General features: G+C 42.2%; 1 protein-coding gene across 4 annotated transcripts in view; it reads left to right on the top strand.

The window, feature by feature from the left end:
• Positions 1 to 2,820: 2,820 nt before the first annotated feature.
• The window catches only part of B3GNTL1 (UDP-GlcNAc:betaGal beta-1,3-N-acetylglucosaminyltransferase like 1), a 121,355-nt gene continuing 110,954 nt past the window's right edge, over positions 2,821 to 13,221 (top strand). For all 4 annotated transcript variants that reach the window (XR_009560320.1, XR_009560319.1, XM_060290405.1 and 1 more), the window contains exons 1-3: positions 2,821 to 2,901; positions 4,393 to 4,509; positions 4,610 to 4,709. Coding sequence is in view for 2 of the 4 variants with exons in the window: in XM_060290405.1 (XP_060146388.1) it covers positions 2,842 to 2,901; positions 4,393 to 4,509; positions 4,610 to 4,709 (277 nt within the window). In the remaining 2 variants the exon portion in view is untranslated. The remainder of the gene's footprint in view (positions 2,902 to 4,392; positions 4,510 to 4,609; positions 4,710 to 13,221) is intronic.

Below are 13,221 nucleotides of genomic sequence, written 5' to 3'. Positions count from 1 at the left end.
ACCATCTGGCCAGGCCCCAGCAGCCCCGGCTTTGACAGTGACACCAGCAGCACTGGCTGGTGGCCCCTAAAACCTCTGGTGTCCCCACTCCTCCTCCAAGTTCTATCAGATGTGAATTTATCCAAGCCCTTTCTCCCACAGATGACATCTTCCTGTTAATATCTCAGAGGAAGATGTCTGACTGGCCTCTCCTGGCCTTTCACCAGACACCATCCAACTCACGGACAGGGGTTCAGGCGCTAACACCCTGTGCTGTGCACGCAGCTCCCACAGGCACCTGGCACCCACCTGTGAGTCATCCCGAATTTGAAGAGCAGTTGCTTAAATCACTTCAGAATGATCCACGTGTGCTAACTGTACAATGTGGTGGTTGGAGGTGATGCTATTTTGAGTTTCCATTTGCCTTCCTGATCACACATCAGGCTCCTCTGGCCTTTTGATCAGCCCTTCCCACCCTCTTGGTCCTGACTCTGAGTCGAGCCAGGGCCGCTGCACACCTGGCCTGCAATGTGCTGTGCACCCCCGTGCTGGGGGCCACCTGTGGGATCCTGAAGTGCAGGGGAGGTAAGGCTTCTGTCCCTCACACTCAGGTGGACAACTCTCCAGGGCTCTGGGAAGGTCCAAGGGTTCAGCTCCAATTGCCCATGATAGAGGCCCCCACAAGGCATCATGCTGGTCCTGGACTCGCTCCTCCCCTGCCTCACTCCCCTGCCCCAGCTTCCTGGGAACAAAAACCCTCACTGCAAAGACCCCGACTCAGTCTCTGCTTTCTGGTCTAAGGGGTTGGGCACCCAGGCCAGGACACACATTCTATGTGATACTTGAATGGTCCCATCAAATCCACACCAAACGTTTGCCCAGCTGTTAACTGAATGCTTCCTGTGATGGAAACCTCATTATTTCCCAAGGCTGGTAAGAAGTCCAGCTCCAGCTTCTTCTCAACACAGTGAGTCTCAACTAGCCTTTACAAAAATGAGAACGTAGAAAACAGGACACTGGTGCACATCACACAGTCACACAGATGGTTGCTCCCCCGTGAATGGATTTACTATCAGGGCACTGTGGCCACCAAGGCAGCCCATCTCCGACAGTCCAAGTGCACTGTTGTCCATGGTGCTGGGTGACTCCTTACCTCCCAGCAGCATCACTGCCCAGTGGAGGTCCAGCTGCATCTTTTGGGGTTCATCCCATCAGGAAACTTGGACAGGACACTTGCTTGGAGGTCTTGCAGTGTGGGCTGTAGGGGAACGTCCAGCTGCTGGCATTCAAGCTTGACCTCACCCTTCACGGGTACACCCAGGACAGACTCATTCTGACTTTGGGCCCAGTGTGGCCGAGTCCAGACCTATGCCCATCTTTGCTTCCTATACCCACATTGTAAGAGGGCTGTTGGCATTTTAAAATTTGGAGGCCCTGGCAGTTGGCACTGAGTTTTCTGAATACAACCAGGATTCTCCAACAGTCTGCAGAAACAACATTTAAAAATAAAGAAAAATGTCAGTCACTGGGTGAGCCAAGAGCTGTGGGAGACCTGCATCACTTCCTCTCCAGGGGCCCATGACTTTGTCACCTCCTCATCCTACCCCACATCCTCCCTATGTCCGTGTCCCTCTGGAGTGGTGGTGTCAGGCCCCATAGTCTGGTCCCTCTGTTGAGAATGTTCCTACCATGAAGAGAAGAATCTCAGCAAACCCTGCACTTCTGAAGTGCCTCTTGGCACTCTGAATGTTTGCAAAAAGCAGACTCCAGCCAAATTTTTATTAGGGGGAAGGCAGTGAAAAGCAAACTTCTGGCAGCAGGAGATGTACAGGAAGCAAGACAGGAGTAGCCAAGCCCAATTCCGATAGCATGTGCTGTGGAGGTGCCAGACGCCGTGGGGACCCCTTATCTCTTCCTCCCACTGATTACTGAGGCAGTCCAGCTCCAAAGCCCACAGCACATTCTGGAAGCTATCAAGCGACTTTTTACCTAGTCCCTTAAAATGAAACTATTCCTAATACATCAACCCCTGGAGCACATCAAGTCCTTGGAAACAAATTCTCAGATTGTTTTTGTGCCTTATCCTTTGTAGATAGGTTGCATTTTTACTCATCTGACCTAAGCGTTTCAATCTGTGCAACAGGCTTTGAAAATATTGATGCAGTTTAAGGAAAAATGACATTTGAAGTGATGCTTACAAGACATGAAACAGAAGTTCGGCTTTATCATAATTGCTACTTTGTAGAATGATTTGCATTTAACATTAGTTTGGGGCGGTAAAGGCTATGACGTGCTCACTGACCCAGATGGGTCGGGGCACCCGCGTGACAGGTGGTCCCCTCGGCCCCCGGGCGGCGCGGGCCCCGGGGCCCGGTGCTCCACAGGGGGCCGCTCAGGCGTCCCGTCGCCAGTGCAGGGGACCATCACCTGCTCTTCACACAGAACCTTTCCTGGTCAGAGAAGGGACACACGTGGGAAGGCGTAGCCACCGGGACAGCGCAGCATCTTCCCACAAACCCCACCTTCTGCACAGCCCAAGAACTCCTGTAACACTTGCTTCACTGCGGACCTCTGAGCAGATCAGATGAGCTCCCTCGGGGCGGGGGTGGGGGGAGGGCGTGTGCGTGTGCGTGTGCTTGTGGCTGTGGCGGGGTGAAGGGTGGGCGGGGCTGTGCCTGTGGCTGTGGCTGGACTGTCCTTCCGCCGCTCTAGGCCGCGCCTCTCCACTGCCTGCAGGTCCCCGCTGGATCGACGTCCCTCTGCGCCAATCGGAGGCGCCCGGCCTCGGCCCCGCCTCCCGGCGAGCCGCCCGCGCACGCGCCGTAGGCCGAAGTGGGCGGGGCGGCCCGAGGAGCGCGCGCCATGCAGGCCAGCGGGTACACGGCTGCCGCCCTCGGCCAGGCCCGCGCCCCCGTCCAAGTGGTAGGTGCTGGGCTGGCGGGGGTGGGAGGTGGGGATGGGGGTGGCGCCCCGTCCCTCCTCGCCCCTCCCCGCCCCTCAGCTCTAGTACCGCTCCCTGACTGTCTCCCCGACTCTGCGGTCGTCTCCTGTCCCCTCCTCTCCTCTCCTTTCAACTCCGTCCCTCTCTCCTCCGTCCTCCTCCTCCCCGCTCCTCTCCCCTCCATCCCTCCCTCCCTCCTCTCCCCATCCTGGGTCTCCATTTCCCACACCACCACCGCCTCTTCTCTTGGGCAGCCTATGAGGGTCTCTGCCCAAATCAACGTTAAAGCACCAGCAAGAGTGCGAACAGAGATTAATCAAGGCTCATCTTTGGCAGAAATTCACATTATGTTTCGTATTGTAGATCTTGAAAACAGTAAAAATATTCTTTCCTTTAAAAAATAATTCCAAAGTAAAGTAAATATGTAAGTAAATTAGGGATCTATTTATGTGGATAACATAAATGCAGGAAGGGATACCACTGTTGAATCAGATCCTCAGAGTAAAGAACTTGACAGAAGTGTATTTTCAGTGCTTATATCTGTGAGCTTTTCATAACCATATTCAGATTTAGCATTTAAAATATCTATATTCTGTATAGATATATAATTCGTACATATATGCATGTATGTATGTTTGCACGTGTATGCATGTGTAGACACATGCTCACACCTGGATGACCTGTGTTTCTGTCTTCTTACTTGGGAATGTGTCCACTCTTCATTAGGGTATAAACTCAAGGGTGAGGACCGACTGTAACTTCTATCTTTGGGTATTCTGTATTGCTTAATGTGGTAATATACAGAATTAAGACAAATCCTGTAATCAGTTGTTTTGTTGGCAGTCAAGATTTACTGGTTTTACTCCGTACACTTCATAAATTTTTGTTTTATGTGGGCCCTATGAGAAGAGGACAGTGCCAAACTATCCTAAATGGAGTAGAGCAAAGGAAGAGAGAGCTGGAGGGAGGTCACCTCCCCTCTTCCCAGCCCCGGCCCCATACTTTGTTAAAGCAAGTGTAAGGGGTACTTTAAAGGGTTTCTTTGTTGCAGTTTCTCTAACATCATGGTTTACTGAAAATGCTTATTTCATGAGTGGGTTCAAGATACACAGATGCTTGTTTCAACCAAAATGATGATGTTTCTGACCACTGATTGGGAAACACATGAATTTGCCGTTGAATTGGGAACATTTTTGATGCCTTTCAGATTTTTGTTTCCTTTTCAAAAGCATCCAAAAGACCAATTCTGAGAAATCTAAGACAATAAATCTTGAGAGGAGGCATAGACACCTTTTTTTTTTTCTCAGGACATATTCTTTCCCTGGAAGCCTTATTCTGGGTTACTGTGTAAGTCAGGTCTTGCCCTTTGGAAATAAGCATTGTGTGGATGGTAATGGGGAAGTAAATTAGAGCCATGGAAAGAGTATTCAGTTTCCACACTTGTTTCTCAATCGTTTTGTTTTGAATTCCAGTCTGTTATCCTCCCGGTCCATGACGCTGAACCGTGGCTGGACGAGTGCTTGGGGTCTGTTTTGCAGCAGGATTTCGAAGGCTCCATGGAGCTTTCCATTTTTAATGATGCCAGTAAGGTATTTATGAACTTCCTGTTGGTGATTTAGCCCTAGTGTAAGTCACCTCTGACTGTTTGGAGGAAAGTTTCCTGACCTGCCAACGTCCTCGTGCTTTCAGGACAAGTCTATGACTATCATTGAAAAATGGAAAGAGAAGCTGGAAGGTTCCGGCATCCTTGTGGTCATTGGAGGGCACGATTCTCCTTCTCCCCGAGGAGGTCAGTAACCGTGTTTAGTTTATTATTCTTATCGACTTATGTACTTAAATAATTTCCTGTTGTTCAAATCCTGGTGAAAATTATCCTGAGTAATACTTGAGTATACCACTTACTAAGGACACGGTAAGCCTGGCTTTCTTATGCTTCAGTAAGGATTTGTGTACATCCACTGCTCATTCTTTACTTACTCAGCCCAACAGAAAGCCATTGGGTGTTTTCATTCCTGGTGTGATTGGTCATTATTGGTCACCCCTAATTTTTAAAATTCTTTTCTTGTGACATTAGATTTGTTTTTGTCCATTAAAAAAAAATCTTCTTAAAGAAGCAGCTTTTGGTTTCATTGATTTTCTATATTGTTTTTCTTTTTCCTATTTTGTCTGTTTTCTATTTTGACTCTGAATTGTATTATTTTCTTTCTGCTCACTTTGGGTTTAATTGGTTCTTACTGTAATTCTTATTTTTTTAATTAATTTATTTATTTTTGGCTGTGTTGGGTCTTTGTTGCTGCGCACGGGCTTTTTCTAGTTGCAGCGAGTGGGGGCTACTCTTCATTGTGGTACACAGGCTTCTCATTGCAGTGGCATCTCTTGTTGGCGAGCACGGGCTCTAGGCATGCGGGCTCAGTAGCTGTGGCTCGCAGGCTCTAGAGCGCAGGCTCAGTAGTTGTGGCGCACGGGCTTAGTTGCTCCGTGGCCTGTGGGATCTTCCTGTACTAGGGCTCAAACCCATGTCCCCTGCATTGGCAGACAGATTCTTAACCACTGCGCCACCAGGGAAGCCCCTCTTTTTGTAATTCTTAAGGTGAAAGCTGAAGTCATTGGTTTGAGACCTTTCTCATTTTCTAGCATAGGCATTTAGTGATATAAATTCCCCTCTAACTATTGCATTAGCAACATCCCACGAATTCTGTTATGTTATGTTTTAATTTTCATTCAGCTTCAAAATACCTTCTAATTTCCCCGTTGATTTCTTATTTGATTTATGGATTATTTGAAGTATTTAGTATTTAGTTTCCAAATATTTGAGGGATTTCCCAGATATCTTTCTATTATTCATTTCTGATTTAATTCCTCTGAAGTAAGAGAACATACCTTTTTGACTTGAATCTTTTTTTTTTTTTTTTTTTCTGCGGTATGCGGGCCTCTCACTGTTGTGGCCTCTCTCGCTGCGGAGCACAGGCTCCGGACGTGCAGGCTCAGCCGCCATGGCTCATGGGCCAAGCTGCTCCGCGGCATGCGGGATCTTCCCGGACCGGGGCACGAACCCGCGTCCCCTGCATCGGCAGGCGGACTCTCAACTACTGCGCCACCAGGGAAGCCCTGACTTGAATCTTTTAAATTTAGTAAGATTTACTTTATAGCCCAGGATAAGGCCTATCTTGGCAAATGTTCCGTGTGCACTTGAGAAGGTTGTGTATCTGCTGGTGTTGGTGGAGTTTTCTGTAAACGTAAATTAAGTCCAGTTGGGCACAATCTTGTTTAAATCTACTGCATCCTTGCTGATACAAGGTCTGCTTGTTCTCAGTTACTGAGGCGGGGTATTGAAATCTCCAACTCTAACTGTAGATTTATTATTCTTCCTTATAGTTCTATCATTTTTGGCTTTGTGTATTTTGAAACTCTGTTAATATTTGAGATTGTTGTGAAGAATTGACCCCTTCATCATTACGAATAACCCTCCTGACCTCTGGTAATATACATTGTTTGATATTAATATAACTGCTCTGGCTTTATTTTGACTAGTGTTAGCATAGTGTATCTTCTCCATCATTTTGTCTTTTAACCCATTCCTGTCTTTATATTTAAAGGATGCCCCCTCCCTTATAGATTCTTGTAGACAACATATGATGGTGCTTTTTAAATCCAATCTGACAATCTCTGCCTTTTAACTGGGATGTTTACATTAGATACATGTAATATGATTATTGATGTGGTTAGGTTTGAGTCTCTCTTCTTGCTATTATCTTATATTAGTCGCATCTATTCTTCGTTCCATTTTCCTCTTTCTCTGCCTTCTTTTGGATTAATTAAATATCTTTTATAACAGCTTTATTAAAATACAATTTATATACCATACAATCCACCCATCAAAGTATACAATCAAGTGTTTTGTAGTATGATCACAGATGTGTGCAGCCACCACCACAGTCAATTTTAGAACATTTTCATCACCTCAGAAAGGAACCCTGTATCCTTTAGTTATCACCCTCCATCCCCCATCCCCCCCAGCCCTACGCAACCCCTGATTTACTTTCTGTCTGTAGATTTGCCTGTTTTAGCCATTTTGTATAAATGGAATCATATAATATGTGTTCTTTTGTGACTGGCTTCTTTCATGTAGCAAGATGTTTTTAAGGTTCATGTTGAGGCATATATTAGTACTTCATTCCTTTTTACGAGAGAATAATATTGGGTTGGCCAAAAAGTTCATTTGGTTTTAAGTAAAAATGAAAGACATTTTTCATTTGCACTGAGAACTTTATTGAACAATGTATTCATTAACCAAACGAACTTTTTGGCCAACCCAATATTTAATTGTATAGATGTACCATATTTTGTTTATCCATTCATCAGCTGAGGGACATTTGGGTTGTTCTACCTTTTGGCTGTTGTGAAGAGTGCTAGTATAAACATTTGTGTACAAATTTTTGTTTCAACATAGGTTTTCAGTTCCTTTGGGTATATACCTCGTAGTTGAATTGCTGGGTCATATTGTAATTCTATGTTCAGCATACTGAGGAACTGCCAAACTATTTTCCACATCAGTTGCACCATTTTACATTGCCACCAACCATGTATGAGGACTCCAGTTTCTCCACATCCTTACCAACACTTCTTATTTTCTGTGTTCTTTTTAATTATAGCCATCCTAGTGAGTGTGAAATGGTTTTTCATTGTGGTTTTTTTTGTTTGTTTGTTTTTTTGTGGTACACGGGCCTCTCACCGTTGTGGCCTCTCCTGTTGCTGAGCACAGGCTCCGGACGCACAGGCTCAACGGCCATGGCTCACGGGCCTAGCCGCTCCGCGGCATGTGGGATCTTCCCGGACCGGGGCACGAACCCGTGTCCCCTGTATCGTCAGGCGGACTCTCAACCACTGCACCACCAGGGAAGCCCTTCATTGTGGTTTTCATTTGCATTTCTCTAGTGACTAATGATATTGAGCCTCTTTTTGTGTGCTTGTTGTCCATTTGTATATATTCTTTGGAGAAATGTCTATCCAAGTCCTTTGACCATTTTAAAATTGGATTGTTTGCCTTTTTGTTGTTGAGCTGTAAGAGTTCTTTATATATTCTGGATACTAGCGCCTTATCAGATATATGATTTGCAAATATTTTCTCCCATACTTTGGATTGTCTTTTCACTCTCCTGAGAATAATCTTTGATGCACAAAAATTGTAATTTTGATAAAATCCAATTTATTTTTGTTGTCATTTTATGTGCTTTTGGTGTCCTATCTAAGAAATCATTGCTTAATCAAGGTCATGAACATTTACTCCTTTGTTTTCTTCAAAGAGTTTTATAATTTGAGCTCTTTTATGTAGGTCTTTGTTCCATTTTGAGTTCATTTTTGTATATGGTGTGAAGTAAGAATATAACTTCATTCTTTTGCATGTGGATATTGAGTTGTTCCAACACCATTTGTTTAAGACTATTCTTTCTCCATTGAGAGTTTCGGTACCTTTGTGAAAATCAGTTGACCGTAAATGAATGGGTTCATTTCTGGACTCTATTCTTATGCCAGTACTACACTGCTTTGATTACCATAGCTTTGTGGTAGGTTTTGATATCGGGAAGTATGAGTCTTCCAACTTCGTTTTCCATTTTCAAAATTGTTTTGCAATTTCATATGAATTTTAGGATCAGTTTTTTCATTTCTGCAATAAAGACCATTGGGATTTTGATGGGGATGGCATTGAATCTGTATATCTGGGTTGTGTTGTCACTTTAATAGTATTAAGTCTTCCAATTCATGAACACAGAATATCTTTCCGTAGGTCTTAGGTCTTCTTCAGTTTCTTTTATCAATGTTTTACAACTTTCAAGGTACAAGACTTTTGCCTCTTTGGTTAAATTAACTCCTCAGCACTTTATTATTTTTTATGGTAGTGTGAATGGAATTGTTTTCTTAATTTCCTTCTCAGATTGTTCATTGTTATTGTATAGGAAAACTGATTTTCCTGTGTATTGATCTTGTATCCTGCAACTTTGTTGAACTTGTTTATTAGCTCTAGTAGTTTTTTTGTGAGTTTTTAGGATTTCCTATATTTAAGATCATGTCATCTGCAACAGATAGTTTTACTTATCCCTTTTTAACTGGATGCCTTATTTCTTTTTCTTGCCTAATTGCTTCAGCTAGAACTTCCAGTGTTTAGTAGGAGTGGAGAAAGGAGACACCCTTGTCTTGATCCTGATCTTAGGGGGAAAGCGTATGGTGTTTCACCATTGAGTATGATGTTAGCTGTGGATTTTTGTAAATACCCTTTATCATGCTGAGGAAGTTCCCTTCAATTCCTAGTTTGTTGACTGTGTTTTTCTTTATCATGAAAGAGGATTTTGTCCAATCTTTTCTCTGCATCAACTGAGATAATCATGTAGGTTTTTTTCCTTCAGTTCTATTAAGGTGGTATATTGTACTGATTGATTTCATATGTTGAACCACCCTTGCATTACTGGGATACATCCGACTTGGTCATGGTGTATAATCTTTCTAATACGCTGCTGGATTTAGTTTGCCAGTATTTTGTTGAGGATTTCTACATAGATATTCATAAGGGATATTGGTAGGTAGTTTTCCTTTTTTCTGATGTCTCCGTCTGTGTGTTTTTTTAATCCATTCTGCCAATCATTGCCTTTTAATTGGAGCATTTATATTTAAAGTAATTACTTTCGAGGAAGGACTTTTGCCATTTTGCTGTTGTTTTCTATATGCTGTCTATCTGTTTTATTCTTCAATCCTCCATCAGTGCTTTCCTTTGTGTGTAATTGGTTATTACTAGTGTGCCATTTTTATTCCCTTCTCATTTCCTATTCTGTGTATTTGTAAGTTATTTTCTTAGTCATCACTGTGGGGATTACAATTAACATCTTAAATTTATAACAATCTAATTTGAATTAACATCAACTTAACTTTAATAGTGTATAAAGCTCTGCTCCTGTACAGCTGTGTACCTCCCACTTTATATCATTTTTGTCACAAATTACATCTTTATTATTTGCCCATTAACATAGGTTTATAATCATTGTTTAATGTGTTTTTTAAATCATATGGGAAAAATACAAACTGAAAGTAAAATAATACTGGCTTTTATATTTAGCTACATAGTAATCTTCATCAATGTTTTTCATTTGTTTGTATGATTTCAAGTTACTGTCTAGTGTTCTCATTAGAGCAGGAAGGACTCCTGTTAGCATTTCTTGTAGGGCAGATCTGTTAGGGAATATCTCCCTCAGCTTTTGTTTATCTGCAAATGTGTTTATTTCTCCATTTTTGAAGGATAGTTTTGCCAGATTCAGAGTTTCTGTATGTTATAGACCCAATAATACATTACTTACATATTGTTTTTTAAATTAATTTCTTATTGGGAGTATAGTTGATTTACAATGTTGTATTAGTTTCTGCTGTACAGCAAACTGAATCAGCCGTACATATACATATATCCACTCTCTTCTAGACTCCATTCCCATGTAGGTAATTACAGGGCACTGAATAGAGTTCCCTGTGCTATACAGTAGGTTCTTATTAGTTATCTTTTATATATAGTAGTATGTGTATGTCAGTCCCAATCTCCCAATGTATACTCCCCCTTCCATAAGTTTGTTTTCTACATCTGTGACTCAATTTCAGTTTTGTAAATAGGTTCATTTGTACCATTTTTTTTAAATTGGGGTATAGTTGTTTTACAATGTTGTGTTAGTTTCTGCTGTACAGTGAAGTGGAGTTCCCTGTGCTATACAGTAGCTTCTTATTAGTTATCTATTTTATACATATTATTGTATATATGTCAATCCCAGTCTCCCAATTCATCCCACCCCCCATCCCCTGCTTTCTCTCCTTGGTGTCCATACATTTGTTCTCTACATCTGTGTCTCTATTTCTGCCTTGCAGACTGGTTCACCTGTACCATTTTTCTAGATTCCACATATATGCATTAATATTGGTTTTTCTCTTTCTGACTTACTTCACTCTGTGTGACAGTCTCTAGGTCCATCCATGTTGCTGCAAATGGCATTATTTCATTCTTTTTTATGACTGAGTAATATTCCATGGTATATATGTACCATATCTTCTTTATCCATTCCTCTGTCGATGGACATATAGGTTATTTCCATGTCCTGGCTATTGTAAATAGTGCTGCAGTGAACACTGGGGTGCGTGTATCCTTTCGAATTATGGTTTTCTCCAGATATATGCCCAGGAGTGGGATTGCTGGATCATATGGTAGCTCTATGTTTAGTTTTTAAAGAAATTGCCATACTGTTCTCCGTAGTGGCTGCATCAATTTACATTCCCACCAACGGTGTAGGAGGGATCCCTTTTTTCCACACCCTCTCCAGCATTTATTGTTCGTAGATTTTTTTTTTTTTTTTTTTTTTGCAGTACACAGGCCTCTCACTCTTGTGGCCTCTCCTGTTGCGGAGCACAGGCTCTGGACGTGCAGGCTCAGCGGCCATGGCTCATGGGCCCAGCCGCCCCGTGGCATGTGGGATCTTCCCGGACCGGGGCACAAACCCGTGTCCCCTGCATCGGCCGGTGGACTCTCAACCGCTGTGCCACTAGGGAAGCCCCCACCCATTTTTTGATTGGGTTGTTACATATTGTTTTATACAATTTTTTTTTTTTTTACTACTGCTACTTCAGTTAGCAGAAGAAAGGAGAAGAAATATGCATTTATGTTGTCTTTTATAATTAACAGTTACTTTACTGGTGCTCTCTTTTTTTCTTTCATGGATTTGAAATACTCCCTGGAATCACTTGGGGTCAATCTTTTTAATCTAAAGAACTTCCTTTAGTATCTCTTGTAAGGTGAATCAACAACAATTTCTCTCAGTGTTTGTTTATTTGGAATGTCTTAATTTCTCCTTTATTTTTGAAAGATAGTTTGTTGGATATAGGATTCTTGGTTAACAGTTTTTTCTTTGAGTTCTTTGAATATGTTATCCCACTGCCTTCTGGCCTCCATTGTTGGCGCTGAAAAGTCAACTGTTAATCTTATTGAGATTTCCTTTTTTTTCCCTTGTCTCTTTTAAGAGTTTCTCCCTGTTTTTGGCTTTCAGTGTTTTTACTATGATGTATCTAGTTGTGAATCTATTGAGTTTATCCTACTTGGAGTTTGTTGAGCTTCTTGAATGTGTAGATTAATGTTTTTCACTGCATTTGGAAAGATTTTAGCCGTTATATCTTTGAATATTTTTTGTGCTTATTGCTCTCTCCTTTTCTTTTGGTACTACTATTATGCATATGTTAGTGTGTTTAATAGTATTTCAGATTTCTCTGAGGTCGTGTTTATTTTTCTTCATTCTTTTTTCTCCCTGTTCTTCAGATTGCATTATTTTTATCCATCAAGTTTGCTAATTTTTCTGCCGATTCAAATATACTGTTGAGTTCCTCCAGGGTATTTTTTAGTTAGGGTGTTATACTTTTCAGCTCTAGAATTTCCAGTTGATCCTTTTTAATAATTTCTGTCTCTTTATTGATACTCTTGATTTGATATGACATTGTCTTCATACCTTTCTTTGCTTCTTTAATTACGGTTTCCTTTAAGTCTTTGAACATATTTATAATGGTTACTTTGAGGTCTTTGTTAAATCAGACACCGTGATGTTCTCACTAGAAGTTTCTGGGCCTTCTTTTTATTCGGTGTCTGGGTAATGCTTTCTTGTTTCTTTGCATGTCTCCTAATTTTCGTTGGAAACTGGACATATTAGATAATATATTATAGTAACTCTGGGTACTGGTCCCCCCCACCCCGACTAGGCTTGTTATTATTATTGACTTGTTTGCTTGTATATTGACTGGTTGGATAATTTTAGTAAAGTCTGCTCCCCTGCCCTTGCAGTGTGAAACCTCTAATGATCTCTCTCAGGAATACAGTGCTGGGTGTACCCACAGTCACCCTGAGGTGGCAGTGGTGTGGGCTGGCCTCTCTCTCCCTGACCACACCCAGCTGTCAAGCTCCACTTATTGCTGACTGCTTTACTGTTTTCAACAATACCTAAGAGCATAAATTGCTATATAAGAATAATTCAAGTGAATTCATATTCCTTCAAAGGAATAGTTCTTGAGGTCAGTGTTTAAAGTTTGTTCTGACACCAGGAGGGCTCTTCTCAGCTGTCTCTTACCCGTTTATGTCTAGCAAACTGGTCGTCCCACAGTTTAGCCTATATTGCCAATGAATCTACCAATCTCCTTTACCAGCTGCCTCTCACCACTGTTTTGGGTGTACCCTAGGGCTTGACCTTCACACCCTGTTGCAGATGAAGCAGGGGGTGGGCAGTTACCCCATGTCTCTC

The sequence above is a fragment of the Globicephala melas genome, chromosome 20 (genome assembly GCF_963455315.2).
Source record: "Globicephala melas chromosome 20, mGloMel1.2, whole genome shotgun sequence".
Classification (NCBI taxonomy): Eukaryota; Metazoa; Chordata; class Mammalia; order Artiodactyla; family Delphinidae; genus Globicephala; species Globicephala melas.
Note: the sequence above shows the minus strand (reverse complement) of the source record. Positions and strands in the feature narration are given on the sequence as shown.